This window comes from Pseudophryne corroboree, chromosome 6 (assembly GCF_028390025.1).
Source record: "Pseudophryne corroboree isolate aPseCor3 chromosome 6, aPseCor3.hap2, whole genome shotgun sequence".
Classification (NCBI taxonomy): domain Eukaryota; kingdom Metazoa; phylum Chordata; class Amphibia; order Anura; family Myobatrachidae; genus Pseudophryne; species Pseudophryne corroboree.
The window spans coordinates 121,665,994-121,687,237 of NC_086449.1; the positions used below are offsets into that span (position 1 = coordinate 121,665,994).

Genomic DNA, 21,244 nt, shown 5'->3' on the forward strand with positions numbered 1-21,244 from the left:
GGGTCGGCGTGTGGTGTGAAAGGCGCATAGCCGAAATCGCGGGTCACCTGACCCGGCAATTCAACCCTGGAATAAAGCAGTGTTATACTCGGGTAGAATACCGGGTCAGTGGCTGCATAAACGGGCTCCCGGGTCGATGCGTCCCGGGACCCATTTACTACAGCAGGGAGAGGCAGCGCAGAGATGATCTCATCTCCCAGTGCCGCCTCCACCTCTGCCCCCACCACCGGCTCCGCCCCCCACTGCTATGGCAACCCGCCCGGCATATTGCCGGGTCGGGGAAGCCTGCAGCAGCTGCCAATGTCGGATCCCACCCGGGAAGGATCCGTTTCCACTTCCCGGGTGGGATCTGGCATTGGCAGTGTGAAAGGGGTATAACTAAACTTAATAATACCTGAAATAGAGAGAGAGAGAGAGAGAGAAAATAAAGGGTGAAAAAGGGAAAAAATGAGAGAGAGTGAGAGAAAAACGTAAAATAATTACACATTTATATAGTGCAACAGGAGTGGGACCAATACAGAAGATAGCATATCAGTGGCGTAACTAGGAAATTTTCTCCCCCAAGCCAAAAAAATTCTCCGGCGCCCCCCCCCCCCAATCCACCATAATTGGCACTAGTAAAGGGATAAACCTGCAAAAAAAGGGTGTGGCATTGTTGAAATGGGTGTGGCTTTGCATAAAGGGGCGTGGCATTGCAGGAAAAGACTACCTTATACCCCAGTTTTGCAACCTGCACGCCCAGACATTGGCCACCACAGGAAAGAAAAATAATCCTGATTCATGCCCCTTACATTATTTGTCATTTTTCCTCCTTATAGTAATGCCCAGTATACATTATGCCACATACTGCAATGGCCCTTAGACATTATTCCACACACAATAATGCACATGACACAATATGCACACACTGTAATGCCCCCGACACATTATGCCACACACCGTAATGCCTGTGACACATTATGACAGGAATCGCAATGCCCATTATACATTATGCTACACACTGCAATGCCCCTGATACATTATAGCACATACAATGTCTGTGACACATTATGACACACACCGCAATTACCCTGAGACATTATAACACATACCACAATGCCCGTGATATAGTATACCACACACCGTAATGCCTGTGACACATACCGCAATGCCTGTTATACCCTATGCCACACCGCAATGGGCGTTATACATTATGCCACACTGCAATGCCCCTGAGACATTATACCACATACCACAATGCCCGTGATATAGTATGCCACACACCGTAATGCCTGTGACACGTTATGACACACACCGCAATGTCCGTGATACATTATGCCACACACCGTAATGCCCATTACACATTAAGTCCTACAATAAGGCTTCTAATTACTTTTAAATTACCTGCTCGTTGCCAGGGGTTTCATGCTCTTGGTTTCATGCACGTTGCCAGGGGTTTCATGCTCTTGGTTCCATGCACGGTGCCAGGGGTTTTCATGCTCAGGGTGTCATGCTCGTTGCCAGGGGTTTCATGCACTGGGTGTCATGCTCGTTGCCAGGGGTTTTATGCACCGGGTGTCATACTCGTTGCTAGGGGGTAATGCTTGTTGCTAGGGCTGTGCTCCCAGTGCCACATATGTCCCCAGTGCCAGATATTCCCCCACAGTGCCAGGTACACACATGCCCCCAATGCCAAATATGCCCCCCCCCCCCCAAGTGCCAGGTGCAAATATACCCCCCAGTGTCACATATGCTCCCCAAGGTCCAGGTACAGCTCCCCCCCCCCCCCCGATCCCCGCTGTTTTGTGAAGGAGGACACGGAGGGCACAGCGCGCGCCTCTCCTGTGTCCCTCCTGCGTCTCCGGCGTGCCTGTTTGATGAAGTGCCGGTTCCTGAGCCAATCAGAGCTCACGAACGGGCACTTCATTCAATAGACCCGCCGGAGACGCAGGAGGGACACAGGAGAAGCGCGCGCTGTGCCCTCCGTGTCCCTCCTTCACAGCAGCGGAGGGAAGGAGTGAGAGGAGACAGCAGATTGACATGCGGACGGCTCGTCTGCATGTCAATCTGCGCTAAATAAGTGTCGGCGCCCCCGCAGCCCTGCGCCTCTAAGCCACCGTGAGGGCTGCGGGGGCAGTAGTTACGCCACTGTAGCATATCATAAACCATATAGCCTATGATATTAGGAGGTCTGGAGAAGAATAGGGAGATTCCAGACAGGGGGACCAAATTTTCTCAAATTCAGAGAGAACATTATTTTTCATGTATATATAGCGGTCTTTGGAAACAGTATCACTCACCAGTGCCTTGAATGAGGACAGCGACGGACTATTAGGAGCCATCCATAGTATCGCTATACACACTTGGCTAAAGCACAAACATTGTGAGCGTACAGACTCTCCCATCGTGACATAGTGTCCAAGCCCCCCATCCCTAAAAGACAAATTTTTGAAGTAAGCGCACTCCTAGATATCCCTGTTTTTTCCAGAATCGACCCAACCCCAGACCAGAACACCTGCAGCAATTCCCACACTAGATGCCAAAAGGAACTTCCAGCAGTACTACATTCAGGGCAGATGTCTAAATGCCCGTTTCCAAATCTAGCCAATCTAACCGGGGTCATATATGTCCCATGTAAAAAAAAGTGGGATCTGTTGAAATCTAGAGGATTTGGTGACAGTGCATGGGTATTCCAGGGCGGATTCCCAATCTTCGTCTTCTAAAGGGCCTAAATCACCCTTCCACCTCTCATGAAGACGAGAGAGAGGGTCAATATGAAATTTAGTGAGAAGGTGTGAATGGGCGAAGGAGATCGCCTTAACACGACCCAATGTACTAACAAAGGACTTAATAAGAAATGGGAGGATAACAGGAGATGAATTCCCAAACTGAGCCTGCAGAGCATGCCTAAGTTGCAGATAGCGATAGAAGTATGAGTTAGATAAATCAAACTCACACCTCAATCGCTGGAATGATTTGAAAGTACCGTCAGTGTATAGTTGGTATATTGAAATTATAGATCTGGGAGCCCAAACCTCCCGTCCCGCAAGAGTCTTTAATTCAGGGACCCATCTAGAGTACCAGAGGGGAGTATTCGGATCCAAACCGGCAAATTTAAATAGAGCCCGCAAAGCCTGCCATACTTTGGTAGCCTGAAAAACAATGGGGGGAGTAAACTGTGATATATTCCCACTTAATAAAACTTGTATATCAGAAAGGCCAGGACGGTAGCATTGGATAAACGCCCAATGCAAAGAGCTGTCATGAATGTCTTGTGACCAGAGTCTAATGTGTGCCAGTTGAGCGGCGTAATAATAAATTTGGAAATTGGGTAATGCTAAACCCCCATCATTCCGTAGTCTGGTAAGAGTAGTCAACTGACTCCTAGGTCCTTTATTGGTCCATATTAAGGAAGATAAGATACTATTAAATTTTCTAAAAAATTGGGGGACAATATACACTGGTGAGTGCAAGACTACATATAAAATTTTGGGTTGCAGTAACATTTTAACGAGACTCACCTTACCGGTCACTGTTAACGGAAGTTTACACCAGGATTTCATTTTGCGTGTAATTTGTTGTATTAGCGGGTTAAGGTTCAGAGGGATAAAATCAGAGATCATTCGTGATTTGGATACCTAGGTATTAAAATTGGTCTCTACAGCAGAGCGGCAGTGACATTTTCGGAGCAATAGGGGGTGTGCCAAGTACTGGCATAATAAATGATTTGGTCCAATTTATACGGAGCCCAGAAAATCTGACAAAGTCATCAATTACCTGTAAGAGAGTAGGCATAGATATAACATAGGCCTGCAGAAATAAGAACATAAAGGGCAATCTTGTCTGTGCAAGGGCCTGTATTAACTCCTACAGTATCTGGGTGCGACCTGATCAGACAAGCCAAAGGCTCGATGACTATGGCAAACAATGTAGGGGAAAGGGGACATCCCTGCCTTGTGCCTCGGGACAGTTTGAAGGAGGAAGAAATATATCCATTTACTGAGATCCCGGCACTTGGATTTTGATAAAGCAATTTGGTCCATTGTATATAGTTAGGGCCGAAACCCATACATTTCATGACTTCCCATAGGTAGAGCCATTCAGCACTGTCAAAAGCCTTGGCCGCATCTAGAAAGACCACGACCGAGTCAAAAGAGAAGTCATGTGAGGCTTGAAGAATGGTATATAGTCTACACAGGTTGATGGAGGTAGACATTCCAGGCATAAAGCCGGACTGATCCGGGTGAATTATGGAAGTAATAACCTTGTTGAGCCGTATTGCCAAAATTTTTGCCAGGATTTTAGCATCAGTGGGAAGAAGAGATATTGGCCTATAAGAATTAGGGAGTTTGTGGTCCTTACCAGGTTTTATATATATCATTATATAATGATAGCTTCAGACATAGAGGAAGGAAACCGATTAATAGCAAATATATCTAAATACACATTGTGTAGCACTGGACCAAATAAGTCAATATGTTTTTTATAGAGTTCAATGGGGATTCCGTCACAAACGGGGGATTTACCATTGGGAGATAAACCAATTGCTGCAGTTATCTCCTCTAATGTTATAGGAGCGTCCAAAAAAGTACAAGCCTCCGATGAAAGTGTAGGCAACAAGATATTTGACAAATATTGACAGAGATCCTGATCTGAGCAGGCTAGCCGAGACTTATAGACATCACCATAATAAGAGAGGAAAAACTGCGCAATTTCTGGTGTGGTATCAATAATAGTACCACGAGGACCGGACATTTGCGTAATAGCAGTCCCAGGGCGATCATAGTGTACTAAATGGACCAACAAGCTGCCAGGCCTATCCGCTTGCATATATATATATATATATATATATATATATATATATATATATATTAGTAGCTCGGAACATAAAGGATTGTGCGTGTTTATCCAAAAGATGGGCTAACCAAGCCAACTGAGCTATCAGCCAGCGAGTTTTGGTCGCAGGCGCACCATCTTTTGAATATTGAATCTCCAGTTTCCTAAATTCAGTTTCGAGTTCTTTCTCTTTTTTCCTGCAAGTCATTTTATGGGCGGCAATTTGTCTAATAAGCGTGCCACATAAAAAAAACTTTGAATGAGTCCCAGACAACAGTTACTGGGGCCAAACCATTATTAATAGCAAAGTATCCCTCCCATTGCTTTTCTAAGTCGTGACAGCCACCCAACTGGGCCAACCAAGACGGGTGCAATTTTTAATAAGACTATCCCCTCTGGCATGCCACTTTAAGTGATATCATTAAGGGCGAATGATCAGAGATACCCTGTGCCTCATAATGAAAATCAGTGATTTTAGGTACTAGTGCAGGAGATACTAGGGTCAGGTCAATTCTGGAAAAAGAACCATGCGTACTGGAAAAACAAGAGAATTTCTGTACCGCGGGACACCGAACTCTCCAGGCGTCCAACCACCCCAGACTGCTTATAAAATCAGCAAATATGGATGGGCCGCCATTCGCCTTAGGGATGTGGGGTAACTTCCACCTATCCAGAGAAGCATCTAGTACATTATTAAAGCCTCCCAAGCAAATAACAGGGGTGTGAGGGGAAGGGGCTATAAAGGTAGCGGCCTTTTGCAAAACCTAATAAGAGAAGGGGGGAGGGACATAGACAAAATAAAGAAGGGCTGGGAACTCAATTTGCATTCAATAAACACAAATCTGCCATATGGGTCAGTTTTAATCGATAGTAACTCAAATTGCACAGTCTTTTTTATCAGGACCGACACCCCACGAGAAAAGGAGGTATGTGAGGCATGGTAAGCCCATCCCACCCAAGGTCTGTGGAGTGACAACAATCTATTTCCCGCCAAATGAGTCTCGCTGAGGCAAGCAATGTCTGGATCATACTTCTTGATCATTTTTAACACTAGGGAGCGTTTTATTTTATTATTGATACCTCGGACATTCCAAGCAAGGAACTTCAAGGCGGGCATAGCACGTGTTGAACCATGTGAGTTACTAAGGATAAAAGAAAACCCTGCAAGAATCTCTCGGAGAAAAACAAATCCAATTTGTAAAAGCAGTAAGCCATACACATAAGTGGAGCATAAGAAGGGCCATGAGGACCTACAAAAAGCATACATTCACGTTGTAAATTGCAACATAAATCTAAAAAAATAATAAACTGAAAAGAAAAAAAAACATATAGAGTACAACGACATATACCCAACAGCAACCCCCCACCCCCTGTATACCACCCTAAACAACAGCATACTTGTACCCCAAACAAAACTCTAACCCTTAAGTAGCTAAATTCCTAAGGTAAACCTATAGGTGAGTCGATTGAATCAAGTCCAGAACCACCAAAGCATGGTGACTCCCCAGACATATACTTGCTTGACCAAGGCACAGTAGTAAGGAGTTAGCAGAACAGGGGTTCAGTCTGGAGCCAGCTGACGGGCACCCGGTGCATAACGGTCCAGCCAAACAGCCGCCTCTCTAGGAGAATTAAAGAATTTAGCTTCTTCCTCCGCCACCACGCGGAGCCTGGAAGGAAACAGCATAGAATAGGAGAGATTGAGGTCCCGGAGACGATGCTTAATAGGCATGAATTGGGCCCGGTCCTTTTGGACATCCGGGGCGAAGTCCGGAAATGGCGACACCTTAATGCCATTCCTGAGCAGTGGACCTTTAGTTCGCCCCAAGCGAAGAACTGAGTCGTGGTCTTTATAATGCAGGAATTTTGCAATAAGTGTTCGTGAAGGGGGCACCAGGAGGTAGAGGTCTGGGCAGGTGCCAACTTGGCACTGCCAAGTCCTGCTGGAAAATGTCTGCATCCTCAATGTCGTATTCCTCTTGTCAGGCCGCTCCTGAACAACAAACAACGTTAGAAGTGTCTTACCTGGGCTAAAGAAAAAATGAACTGGTCTGTTGCTCAGTGGTCCAAAGTCCTCTTTTCTGATGAGAGCAAATTTTGCATCTCATTTGGAAACCAAGGTCCCAGAGTATGGAGGAAGAATGGAGAGACACACAATCCGAGATGCTTGAAGTCCAGTGTGAAGTTTCCAGTCTGTGTTGATTTGGGGAGTCATGTCATCTGCTGGTGTTGGTCCATTGTGCTTTATTTAATCCACGCAGCCGTCTGCCAGGACATTTTAGAGCACTTCATGCTTCCTTCAGCAGACAAGCTTTATGGAGATGCTGACTTCATTTTCCAGCAGGACTTGGCACCTGCCCACATTACCAAAAGTACCAAAACCTGGTTCAATGACCGTGGGATTACTGTGCTGGATTGTCCAGCAAACTCGCCTGACCTGAACCCCATAGAGAATCTGTGGGGCATTGTCAAGAGAAAGATGAGAGACATAAGACCAAACACTGCAGAAGAGCTGAACGTTGCTACTGAAGCATCCTGGTCTTCCATAACACCTCAGCAGTACCACAGGCTGATAGAATCCATGCCATGCCGCATTGAGGGAGTAATTCATGCAAAAGGGGCCCAAACCAAGTACTGAGTATATATGCATGATTATACTTTTCAGAGGGCCGACATTTCTGTATTTAAAATCCTTTTTTTTATTGATTTTATGTAATACTCAAATTTTCTGAGATTTGGGATTTGGGGTTTTCTTAAGTTGTAAGCCACAATCATCAAAATTATAACAAATAAAGGCTTGAAATATCTCACTTTGCATATAATGAGTCTATACAATATATTAGTTTCACCTTTTAAGTTGAATTACTGAAATAAATGAACTTTTGCACAATATTCTAATTTTCTGTGTTTCACCTGTAGATCAGCCAGGTACACTAGTGACAGTAGAAATATGATTGCTTCATGCTCTTATAGAACATTCTGTTATCAGTTCACAATTTTTGCCTCTGCTCCTCTCCAATACTCTCCCTGTTATTGTGCTGAGTTCCACCCCGTGCACAGGAATGTTCCGTCAGGTCTGATCAGATGTGTCATCCCCGTAGTGATAAATCCACTCTATTGTTTTATGTTTACCTCACTATGGCAACAACATTTACTCCAGTTCCATTCCGCCTTTACAAGGGGAGTGTTTACGCAGCAGTCTTCAGTGGTGCAGGCAGACTTTGCCTTGTTACACACTGTGTACCGTTCACAGCTGGAGTAAGACCTATAGAGGCCGATCACTGTCCAGTGTGAGATCACGCACTTAATTGGCAGGTGTAAATGTCACTCTCTTTGTGATCATTAAAAGACCTCCTCCCTAATGCCCATTTAGTGATACCCATAGGACACGCCCTGTTGATGATGTTTACAAGACATATATAACTGGCACGCTCACCCTTCACCCACAGTACCAGTGTCATTACAGACATCCTCTTTGGAGTGACTCCAGTGACACTATATACCCGCTGATGTACCCATCTACCAAACATATTTCATCTGCTAATACAATAAAACATCATTTCCATATATGCAGAGATAGGGAAAAGGCTTCTTATCCAACTCTGCTGTGTCTATTGTTAAGTACAGCACGCAGAGCCGGCCTTAGCTATAGGCAGGCTAGGCATTTGCCTAGGGCATCCAAGCATGTCTAGGGGCATCCAAGCATGTCCCTGCAGTATCACATGCTGGGAGGGACAGTCTGCAAACTATCTGTTACTTTCTAAATGTATTCAATCAGTACTTGTATACACTGCTGTTTACATTTGTCAAATAGAATGCACACTGTCCCTTGAACTCCCTCCAACATGCATGAATGCCAATGACTTGTGAGACCTTAGACAGCAGAAGCCCAGTAACATTCCATTCCTGGACCTGTGACATTTTTACTGACTATATAAGGTTATTACTGGATGGTTCCTTATGGTACCACATGTGTATTGTGGAAGACTGCTCCACATAAATCTGACGTCACCTATACTGCTTGTGCACGTGGGGGAGGGGGGCCCTGCTATCCTGTGTCCCTTATCCCTGTGCAAATCCTAGGTGTCTGCAGGGATATAACAACGGCAGTGTTCTCTCCACACTTTATTTCTCAGTCAGTCCATGCCATAAAATTCCCCTGCCATCCAGCACTGTAACGTTGTCAGTAAGTTGCGTTGCACTATTTCTATATGAAACGTCAGTGCAGCGTGACTTTCAGATGCGTCTGACTGGAAAGCAGAGCATATTGCTCCCGCAGTATAAAATAAAGGGCATGCAGTTGCCGGGAGTAACAGACACCGGCAAACATACTGCACAGTGAAGAGAACGGACAGTTACTACATGTTTGATACTGGTCTTTTTGTATAACCAGCAAGTATGGCAGTATCTGGACTTTGCCGCCATCTGTGTCCAACCAGCAAGCTAAAATAAAGGACGTGGCTTGCAAAGGACGGCATACCCTGTGAAGTCACATCCCTTGTACAGGTGCCCCTTTAACAAGTGCGAGCGCAAGTACTCACCCGTCCTGCCACCCCCATCTCACAAAACGCAGTCATGAATCTAGGGAGCTGCATGGGCGCACACACTGGCTGCAAGCACACCAGCAAGCAACAGTAAGTTTTATAAAAAATAAAGCTACTTGTGCTACTAATGTGGGGCATGTGTGTAAGGTGAATTGCTGTGTGGAATTATGTGTATTATGGGCATTACTAATGTGGGGCATATGTGTAAGGTGCATTACTGTGTGGAATTATGTGTATTATGGGCATTACTAATGTGGGGCATGTGTGTAAGGTGAATTGCTGTGTGGAATTATGTGTATTATGGGCATTACTAATGTGGGGCATATGTGTAAGGTGCATTACTGTGTGGAATTATGTGTATTATGGGCATTACTAATGTGGGGCATGTGTGTAAGGTGAATTGCTGTATGGAATTATGTGTATTATGGGCATTACTAATGTGGTTAATATGTGTAAGGTGAATTGCTGTGTGGAATTATGTGTATTATGGGCATTACTAATGTGGGGCATATGTGTAAGGTGCATTACTGTGTGGAATTATGTCTATTATGGGCATTACTAATGTGGGGCATGTGTGTAAGGTGAATTGCTGTGTGGAATTATGTGTATTATGGGCATTACTAATGTGGTTCATGTGTGTAAGGTGAATTGCTGTGTGGAATTATGTGTATTATGGGCATTACTAATGTGGTTCATATGTGTAAGGTGCATTACTGTGTGGAATTTTTTGTATTATGGTGAGGCATTATGCAGGGTTGAACTGGCCCACAGGGGCACAGGGTAACCCCCCCGGTGAGCCCCACTGCCTGAGTGTTGCTGGGTCAGATGCATAACTAGCGGTGGTGCTAGGGGCACCAGCCCAAATTTTGCCTAGGGCATCAAATTAGCTAGGGCCAGCTCTGACAGCACGGATCATAGCAAATTATAAGCTTCCCTATAAAATGTCAGTAACAGACAAAGCAAATGCATTCGATGTTTCTGTGCTATTTAGCCCAAATCAGGATGGCATTAATCATGGGTCTTCAACCTGCGGCCCTCCAGCTGCTGTGGAACTACACATTTCAGCGTGCCCTGCCTCATGCCTTAATAGCAAAACCATGGGAGGGCATGCTGGGATGTGTAGTTTCACAGGAGCTGGAGGGCCGCAGGTTGAAGACCCATGGAAACCCTACCCAATAACAAACCTTACCCCAAGCAAATGCTTCCCAGATGTACCCGCCCAAGCCTGCCCACTAACAAAGCCGTGTCCACTTCCCGATTCCATTTGGGGCTGCAAATACTATTGGGAACAGTACTGGCTTGGCGTTGTAAGGGTCACCTAACAGCTTTGCCACCCAGTCTTTGGGGCTACGCTCATATTTGACTTCTCAGATTTATCAATAAATCTACGCTCATATTTGACTTCTCAGATTTATCAATAAATCCATTAAAAAAACAAAGATTGAAAATTTGTTAATCTCTTTTTTAAGTAGAATAGTAACTAAAGAATAATACAGAAAAAAGGCAGTGCTATCGCAAAGAATTCTGACAGCACCACATAACTAATAATTCTGATAATAAATTCTGTATATAAAGCATCCACGCACATAATACATGTACTAAATATGATATTTACAATCATTTTACAACGGATACTGGGTTAGTAAGGCTGTTTGCACATTCAGACTGCCTGAGAAAGACGCTAGTATTCTGAGCCAGGTGTAATCACACGGACATTCCCTTACTTTACGTAGCGGTAGCTCTGCAGCAGAGTCAGCCTTGAAGTTATACAGAGCGATTGCTGAGAGCTGGGGTGTGTCGGCTGCTTCTGCCTGACCGGGGGATAGAATCTGTAGGAACAAGCAAACGGTGATTGATGGGAATGACGATGAGCTATATTCTGTCATATGGAGCAAAGAGACAGATTTTAAATGATAGGTATTAGGAAAACAGTCAAACTGACAAAATTCTGCCCATACAAACAATGAGCTCGTATGGTACTTGTCACCTATTACATCATACACTAGCAATGAATATGTGAGTGTTATCTGCAGAGCTCTCTGTGCAAAGATCAGAAGGCAGTCACTGTGTCGGCGGTCAGAATGTAGACATTCACACTGTTAACAGCAGAAGTTCGACATTGATGACACCAGACCTCCCGTAGTCAAACACTTTACTGGTGAGCTATCAGTAATAAGGTATTCAGTTTAATCCCTGTATAATTAAAGCACAATGGGCCTAATTCAAGTTTAATTGCAAAACAACATTTTCCTCTAATGGCCAAAACCATAGATTTCAGTTTGAACACACCCCACCCGAATCTAACTCTCTCAGCACATGTTATAGCTGCCCCACCTGCAGTGCACATGGTTTTGCCCATTAGAGAAAAATGTTGTTTTGCAATCAACCTGGAATTAGGCCCATTGTAAAGTATATCAATACATGCAGGGGACTCAAACTCCAGACATCGGGGATAATTCCAAATTGATCGCAGCAGGATTTTTGTTAGCAGTTGGGCAAAACCATGTGCACTGCAGGGGGGGGCAGATATAACATGTGCAGAGAGAGTTAGATTTGGGCGGGTTATTTTGTTTCTGTGCAGGGTAAATGCTGGCTGCTTTATTTTTACACTGCAAATTAGATTGCAGATTGAGGCCCTCATTCCGAGTTGATCGGTCGCAAGGCGAATTTAGCAGAGTTACACACGCTAAGCCGCCGCCTACTGGGAGTGTATCTTAGCATCTTAAAATTGCGACCGATGTATTCGCAATATTGCGATCACAAACTACTTAGCAGTTTTAGAGTAGCTCCACACTTACTCTGCCTGTGCGATCAGTTCAGTGCTTGTCGTTCCTGGTTTGACGTCACAAACACACCCAGCGTTCGCCCAACCACTCCCCCGTTTCTCCGGCCACTCCTGCGTTTTTTCCGGAAACGGTAGCGTTTTCAGCCACACGCCCATAAAACGCAGTGTTTCCGCCCAGTAACACCCATTTCCTGTCAATCACATTACGATCGCCGGAGCGATGAAAAAGCCGTGAGTAAAAATACTATCTTCATAGCAAAGATACTTGGCGCAGTCGCAGTGCGAATATTGCGCATGCGCACTAAGCGGAATTTCACTGCGATGCGATGAAAAATACCGAGCGAACGACTCGGAATGAGGGCCTGAACACACCACACCCAAATCTATCTCTCTCTGCACATGTTATATCTGCCTCCCCTGCAGTGCACATGGTTTTGCCCAACTGCTAACAAAAATCCTGCTGGGATCAACTTGGAATTACCCCCATCATGTAGCACAATCAGACACTTAAACCATGAGCTTTTTGCTACAATATAGAAAGCCTGGTAATTGTAACTCTGTATGAGCTAATTTTCATTATTATTGTAGACCATGGCAATCAGGCAGATCTATGTAGCTTGGTTAGAACAGGATGGTATCAGGATCCCGGCGCTTGGGAAGCCAGCGGTCAGAATACCGACAGAAGTATCCGGATGCGCAGGATCCTGACACCTGGAAGGTAAGTATACTAACCCTCCTCTTCTACCCCCCTTTCTACCAGCATGACAATGGGGGTCATTCCGAGTTGATCGTAGCTGTGCTAAATTTAGCACAGCTACGATCATCTTCCCTGACATGCGGGAGGACGCCCTGCATGTCAGTGCCGCCCCCCCCCCCCCGCAGATGTGCAAAGGTATCGCACAGTGGCGATGTCTTTGCGCTTTAAAACCAGCTCCCGACCAGCGCAGCTTTAGCGTGCTGGCCGGGAGCTACTCCTCGCTCCCCGCCCCGTTCGGTCCGGCCACGTCTGCGTTGGCCGGACCACGCCTGCGAAACGGCGGACAAACGCCACCGTTCCACCCCCTCCCGCCCAGCGATCGCCTCTGCCTGTCAATCAGGCAGAGGCGATCGCAGCCCTGCAATGGCCTTCGGCCGTCGCAGTAGAGACCCGTTCGCTCAGCTGCGAAAGACAGCAGTGAGCGAACGGGTCAGAATGACCCCCAATAACTACCCCTTGCACAACCTAACCATAACCCTCTTCGGTGGTGCCTAAACATAACACACCCCGCAGCCTAAACCTAACCCTCCCACCCCCACAGCCTACCCTACCCCTCCCCAGTGGTGCCTAACCCTAAATCCCCCCCCCCCCTTTGCAGCCTAACATTAACCCCCCCCCCCCCCCCCCATGCTCCTTAGGAGCCCTGGAATGCTTACATTCGAGATGCCGGCAGATGGGAATCAGGCGCCTATATTTTGATCCATGTCAGGATCCCGGCATCTGCATTCCGACCAGTTGTCGGGATTCTGTCTGCCGCCATCCCTAATGTCGTTATGCTGATCAGATCCCATGGTTAGAACTACTAGATATGCTTCATAGTAGCAAACAACTCACGTGCTTTTAAAACAAAACAAATTGACTCGTGTGTATCCAGCATAATAAATACTAGACACAAAGTACATATATGGGGTCATTTATGTGCAAGGGGCAAAGTGTATGACTGCCAGGAGCAGCCCCTCAGCTTGCCCTGATCTCACCACAGAGTTGTGGATTTTAGTACACAGCATTCTGGGGCTGCAAACAAAAGTCAGCGAGTCCTTGGCTGTTATAAATGCTGCATCTGCACACACTTACTGGCACCTACTCGCTGTGCGAGCCTAATTAAATAAACCCCATAATTGGCAATTAATGTATTTGTGGTATTGGACAGACCCTGGCATAGTTCTCAGGGAAGCGTCCTCTCCGCCCATCTTGTTCTCCAAGAAGCCAGTTTTTGTCCACTTTCTTCAGGATGTTGACAGTGGTTCCACGCTTCAGTGACAGTTCTCTGCAAGTGGGCGAATGAGAATTGCAATGAGAAGGATTAAAATGGTGACATGAACAAATGAGAACTGTCTGCCTCCGTGATCATGATACCAGTGCCTGGTAAATACTATAGAGTGATCTGATAGGCTGCGTCCTCAAAATGGCTGCCTCCATTGTGCAGGTCCCATGTAGGAACTGTCCATAACACCAGCAAGTAACATACACTATAATGCATTGTGGGCTTGTCAGCAGATCGTGTACTAATCTCTCTTATAGGAAAAGCCTCTCACTTATCGGGCTTTGAACATTAAATTATAAAGACAAATGATTTATGTTTCAAGCAAGTCATTATTATTTTTTGCTCTTTTTCATGGCTTAATCTTCTTATACAGTAAGTAATACAATTACTATTATTCTATTTATTTTCTTTATTGTGTGGCGTATAGACATAACATGGAACAGGACTGTAATATGTAGTGTAGTTGTGTTCACTAAGTGTATGTCTGATCAGGAATGTAAAGCTCTAAAAACACATTCTGTTGATATACAACTAAGTTGTTCGCTCGTTGCCGGTTTTCGCTATGCTGCGATTTGTTGCTAAATGCGCATGGTACGCAGGGCGCATGCGCTTAGTTATTTAACTAAAAACTTAGTAGATTTGCTGGTGTTCGTGCGGCGCTTTTCAGTCGCACTGCTGATCGGTGAGTGATTGACAGGAAAGGGGCGTTTCTGGGAGGTAACTGAGCGTTTTCCGGGAGTGTGCTAAAAAACGCAGGCTTGTCAGGTAAAAATGCAGGAGTGTCTGGAGAAATGGGGGAGTGGCTGGCCGAACGCAGGGTGTGTTTGTGACGTCAAACCAGGAACGAAACGGACCGAGCTGATCGCAATCTAGGAGTACTGTAGGTCTGGAGCTACTCAGAAACTGCAAGAAAATATTTAGTAGCAATTCTGCTAATCTTTCGTTCGCTATTCTGCTAAGCTAAGATACACTCCCAGAGGGCGGCGGCCTAGCATTTGCAATGCTGCTAAAATCAGCTAGCGAGCGAACAACTCGGAAAGAGGGCCTAAATACAAAAATATTTCTCCTTGACGCACTATAGGTCTCAGTGTGCCCTGCGTGCCAGGGCATGCTGGTATTTGTGTTTTTGAAAGTGCCAGCAAACTCGAATGGGATCCGGTCTCTAAGTCGACAGTAACTAGGTCGACCACTATTGGTCGACAGGGTGTCAAGGTCGACATGTTCTAGGTCAAAACGTCGACATGAGTTTTTCACAATTTTTTTCTTTTTTTGAACCTTTTCATATTTAACAATCCACGTGGACTACGATTGGAACGGTAATCTGTACCGAGCGAAGTGGTAGCAGAGCGAAGGCACCATGCCCGAAGCATGCGAGGGGACGCGGTGTACTAATTGGGGTTCCCGGTCACTCTACGAAGAAAACGACACCAAAATAACATAAAAAACCTAAAGACCCTGTCGACCTAGACACCCTGTCGACCTAGTTACTGTCAACCAGTAGTGGTTGACCTAGACATTGTCGACCTAGTTACTGTCAACCTTCAATACCACACCAACTCGAATACCTATGGCTATGCTGTAACTTGTAGTACTACAAGTATCAGCATGCCTGGCTATGCTGGTACTTTTAGTGTGCCAGGGAAAATAAACAGAATGCACCTCCCCCCTCCCCCCCCCCCCCTCCCACTGCCTAGGGTATGGGAAAAGCCCTAGTGCTATCAGCTAGAGTTGGTCAGTACTATAGTACTATAGTAGGGTGACACAGAGAAGTGACGATTCCCTGCTATAGTGCCACCAGTCCTATCTGATGCAATGGGGAGATAGTTCAGTTCTTATACAGACTGACAAATGTTGTACTACCCCAATATATGTGTTACAGTCTTACTAATGAGCATTAATTACTACCCAGGATACATCTCTCAGTATGATTATATGTTGCACATGTTCTATGTATATAATTGACACAAAATATAATGATACTCACTTTTCTGACTCTGCCACAAAGTCAAACTTTACCACAGCTTTAGAAATAGGTGAGAGAGCCTGCCACAGAGAGAGAGAGAGAGAGCCAGGGTGTGACGCTGCCAGAAGTAATAGCCAGGACATTCTACACACATTCCTCTATGAACTATCAGTATGTAACAAACCAATATTGCCAATAAGTCTAACAGGTTGTGGACACCATTTATTACCAGTTTCACGTTAGTCTCAGACAGTGACATTCTTCGGCGCCCCCCCCCCCATCCCCCATAATTGGCACTAGTAAAGGGGCAAACACGTGCCGCGCCGCAAAAGGGGTGTGGCTTCGTTAAAATGAGCGTGGCTTCGCATAAAGGGGCGTGGCATTGCAGGAAAAGGACTACCTTATACCCCAGTTTTGCAACCTTGATTCATGCCCCTTACATTATTTGTAATTTTTCCTCCTTATAGTAATGCCCAGTATACATTATGCCACATACTGCAATGGCCCTTAGACATTATGCTGCACACAATAATGCACATGACACAATATGCACACACCGTAATGCCCCCAACACATTATGCTACACACCGTAATGCCTGTGACACATTATGACAGGAATCGCAATGCCCGTTATACATTATGCTACACACTGCAATGCCCCTGATACATTATAGCACATACAATGTCTGTGACACATTATGACACACACCTGAGACATTATACCACATACCACAATGCCCGTGATATAGTATACAACACACCGTAATGCCTGACACATTATGACACACACCGCAATGTCCGTGATAAATTATGCCACACACTGCAATGACCCTGAGACATTATACCACATATCACAATGCCCGCGATATAGTATACCATACACCGTATTGCCTGTGACACATACCGCAATGCCCGTTATACCCTATGCCACACACCGCAATGCCCGTTATACATTATGCCACACTGCAATGCCCCTGAGACATTATACCACATACCACAATGCCCGTGATATAGTATGCCACACACCGTAATGCCTGTGACACATTATGACACACACCGCAATGTCCGTGATAAATTATGCCACACACCGTAATGCCCATTACACAATAAGTCCTACAGTAAGGCTTCTAATTACTTTTAATTACTATTACCTGCTCGTTGCCAGGGGTTTCATGCTCTTGGTTCCATGCACGGTGCCAGGGGTTTTGATGCTCAGGGTGTCATGCTCGTTGCCAGGGGTTTCATGCACTGGGTGTCATGTTCGTTGCCAGGCGTTTCATGCACTGGGTGTCATGCTCGTTGCTAGGGGGTAGTGCTTGTTGCTAGGGCTGTGGTCCTAGTGCCACATATGCCCCCAGTGCCAGATATTCCCCCACAGTGCCAGGTACTCACATGCCCCCAATGCCAAATATAGCCCCCCCCATGTGCCAGGTACACATATACCCCCCCCCCCCCCCCCAGTGCCACATATGCCCCCAGTGCCAGATATTCCCCCACAGTGCCAGGTACTTACATGCCCCAGTGCCAAATATAGCCCCCCCATGTGCCAGGTACACATATACCCCCCCCCCAGTGCCACATATGCCCCCTCAGTGCCACATAAGCCACCTCCCCCTGTGCTGCATATGCTCCCCCAGTGCTCCTCTCCCCCGGCTCCCCCGCTCCCCCGCTGTTTTGTGATGGAGGGACACGGAGGGCGCAGCGCGCGCCTCTCCTGTGTCCCTCCTGGGTCTCCGGCTGGTCTGTTAAAGGAAGTGCTTGTTCGTGAGCCAATCAGAGCTCATGAACGGCACTTCCTTTATTAGACCCGCCGGAGACCCAGGAGGAACACAGGAGAGGCGCGCGCTGTGCCCTCCGTGTCCCTCCTTACAGCAGCGGAGGGTGAGTGAGAGCAGATTGACATGCTCGTCCGCATGTCAATCTGCGCTAAAGCCGTGGCGGCGCCCCCAAGCCACCGCGAGGGCTGCCGGGGCAGTAGTTACGCCACTGGTCTCATAGTGGTACTGATGAATATGCCATTGGTATATAACATTACTTTCTCCTCCTGTGAGCTCAGGGATGTCCCCCTCCTCATCACCATATTTACTCTGTTGCTGCCAGCCTACAGCTGCGGGCTGCCAGTCTGCACATGCGCATGACAGTGCCACCTAGCAATGCCTGGAAGGCTGCGCTGGATCCCCATTGTTTGATGACCGCTGCTGGCTGCTCTGTAATTTGCATGGGCTATGCCAGTCTGCACATAACACTATTACCCGGCAGTGCCTGGAAGACTGCGCTGGGTCTCCATTCCCCTCCTACCGCTGCCGGCTGTGGGCTGCTCTGTAATGCGCATGGCACCAGAGGCAGATTTAGATCTCATGGAGCAGAGCCGGCCCTAACCAATATGATGCCCTAGGCAAGATTTTGGCTGGTGCCCCCTAGCACCACCACTAGTTCCGCCTCCGACAGTGCACCCCTTTCCCAGCACCATCACCCCTCACCCAAAGCAGTCCTTATTTTAAGTTTTCCTACCACCTATATTCTAAGTAGTAAAAGTGTGCACATTCGGCACACAGCCCAAAAAGGGGTGTGTTTTTGCTGGCAAGGGGCATGGCCACACAATAGTGCCCCCAATTCAAATTACGCCACACAGTAGTGCAACATTATTACTATTTTATCATGCGATAGTGTTCCTAATTCACATTACATCACAGTAGTACCACTTTACCTTATATACATTATTCCTCACAGTAGTGCCCCTTATTCACATTACACCACACCATATTGCTCTTTATTCACATTACACCACATAGTAGTGCCCTTTCTATACATTACGCCACACAGTAGAGCACCTTATACACATAATTTCACACATTAGTAATGCATTTATACACATAATACCACACAGTTATGCCCCTTGCACATATGACACACATTATGAATGTCCTTATAAACATAATGCGCCTTATACATTATGCCAACCCTTATTAATGCCCTTATACACATAATGTCCCTTACACATATGCCGCACATTATTAATGCCCTTATACACATAATGACACACACAATGTCCCTTACACATATGCAGCACATTATTAATGCCCTTATACACGTTATGACACATATAGTGCCCATTACACATTTGCTGTACATTATTAATGCATTTTTACACGACACACATAATGCCCCTCACACATATGCCGAACACTACTGCACAACCAACCCACTCACACACAGCACTCACACGGCTGCTAACACTGTGACCTCTGCTTCTGCTTAGATACAGATGTGTCCTCATAAATCTTGCCTCAGTGCTAATGTCGGGCGCCTTTTTTTGATGAAAATGCATCTCATTTGCATTGCTATGTGGCTAGGATGCGCAAGCAGCTTCTGCTGATTAAAATGATATGCAGCATGCCTATATACTGTGTGAGACTGTGGCTGTATCTGCATATGAAATGCTACACACAGAATACAGGCATGCCGCATATCATTTTAATCAGCAGAAGCTGCTGATGCCCCTAGGCATACCAAATGCCCTAGGCATTTGCCTAGTTTGCCTATACCTAGGGCCGGCTCTGTCATGGAGCCCCAAGCAAGACACCGATTTGGGGACCCCATTCCTCAAACTATTCTCAGTGTGCCCCCCCCCCCCCCCCCCCACATTGATTGTAGCAGACAGGTCCCCGCTCATTATGCTGCCCCCCCCCCCCCCCCCCAGTCATTGTTTGCTCCCCAATCTTCCCCCTGGTGATTGTAGCAGGTGGATGGTAGTTGTACTAGTGTATTGATTATTATTATTTATTACCAGTGCAGTGTTTTACAGAGAACATTTGGCCATTCACATCAGTCCCTTCCCAGTGGAGTTTACAATCTATAACCTCTACCACATGTACACATTCACACTAGGATTAATTTTGTTGGGAGCCGATTAACCTACCAGTATATTTTTGGATTGTGAGAGGAAACTGGAGCACCCGGGGGGAAACCCACGCAAGTATGGGGAGAATGTACAAACTCCACACAGTTAGGTCCATGGTGGGATTTGAATTCCTGAGTACTGTGAGGCAGTAATGCTAACCGTTAGACCATCCGTGCTGCCCTTAAAATCATACCTGGCAGCTAACCAGTCACTGACAGCCTGCCCGGAGTGTTCAGCTAGCTCACCATTTGTACATTTAGTCTGAAATCAGAAATGCGCTCCTGACTCCATGATCTGTCAGCGACAGGGCTGTTTCTTGGGGCAGGCGAGCAGTGCAACCGCACTGGGCGCCCGCCGCAGCACTAACTGTGGCTCCCTGCTTCCCCCTCCTATTTCTCCCCGACTAACCCGCTCGGGGGGTGGAGTTTCACGGAATGACGCGGTTGCGTCGTTACGTCACGACGCAACCCCGTCACTCCGCGAAACTCCCCCCTCCTGAGCGGAGTACAGAGGGGGATCCAAGTTAGGAAGAGGGAAAGGCCGGCGCGAGGAGCGACTGGTGAGGCGGGCCGAAGAGCGGTAATCGCCTTTGTAAGTATTCTCTCTCTCTCTTAATGTGTAAAATGGGGACACATTTTTTTATGTCATGGGGGGGCGCATTTTTAAATCTCGCATTGGGAGCCAAATTGGCTAGAAACAGCCCTGGTCAGCGAGCACCCTGGGACCGGCAGGGCCCTTGTGGCTGTTGTGGTTGCCTAGTGGTAAATCCCCTACTGCACGGTGGCGAGTTCGCTAACTAAATTGTCAGACCTTGTATAATGGAGTCACACTAAAGGCACTGATATATAGTCATTACAGTCAATCAGTGTGTGTTTCACTGATATATAATGCAGGCATCCATACTTTATAATACTTATTATTACACCCAATTACATTAGTGTTCACTGCATTATATATGAGTGCCTCTACTGATTGTAGCAGGCATTTCCCATACACGGTAGTACTTAAAATACAGTATAATAGCATATTGATAAATCACCAGTCAGTGTGTGCCTCCTCCCCAGCCATGATTGTAGCAGGCTGATGTTATACACTGTACTTAAAATAACACTGTCCATCCCCCATCCCTCACTCCTGCCTGATTGGAATGTGAAGTAGCTGGGTGTTTTATAAAATTAAAAAAATACTGTAATATAGTACACTGGATGACCTCAT

At 46.3% G+C, this 21,244-nt stretch overlaps 1 protein-coding gene across 11 annotated transcripts in view; it reads right to left on the reverse strand.

Annotated features, from left to right (window-relative positions):
- SORBS3 (sorbin and SH3 domain containing 3) overlaps positions 1–21,244 on the reverse strand; it is a 75,508-nt gene that overhangs the window by 28,014 nt on the left and 26,250 nt on the right. For all 11 annotated transcript variants that reach the window (XM_063931789.1, XM_063931796.1, XM_063931786.1 and 8 more), the window contains 3 exons: positions 16,150–16,208; positions 14,054–14,168; positions 11,084–11,188 (listed from right to left, as the gene is read on the reverse strand). In XM_063931789.1, coding sequence (XP_063787859.1) covers positions 11,084–11,188; positions 14,054–14,168; positions 16,150–16,208 — 279 coding nt within the window. The remainder of the gene's footprint in view (positions 1–11,083; positions 11,189–14,053; positions 14,169–16,149; positions 16,209–21,244) is intronic.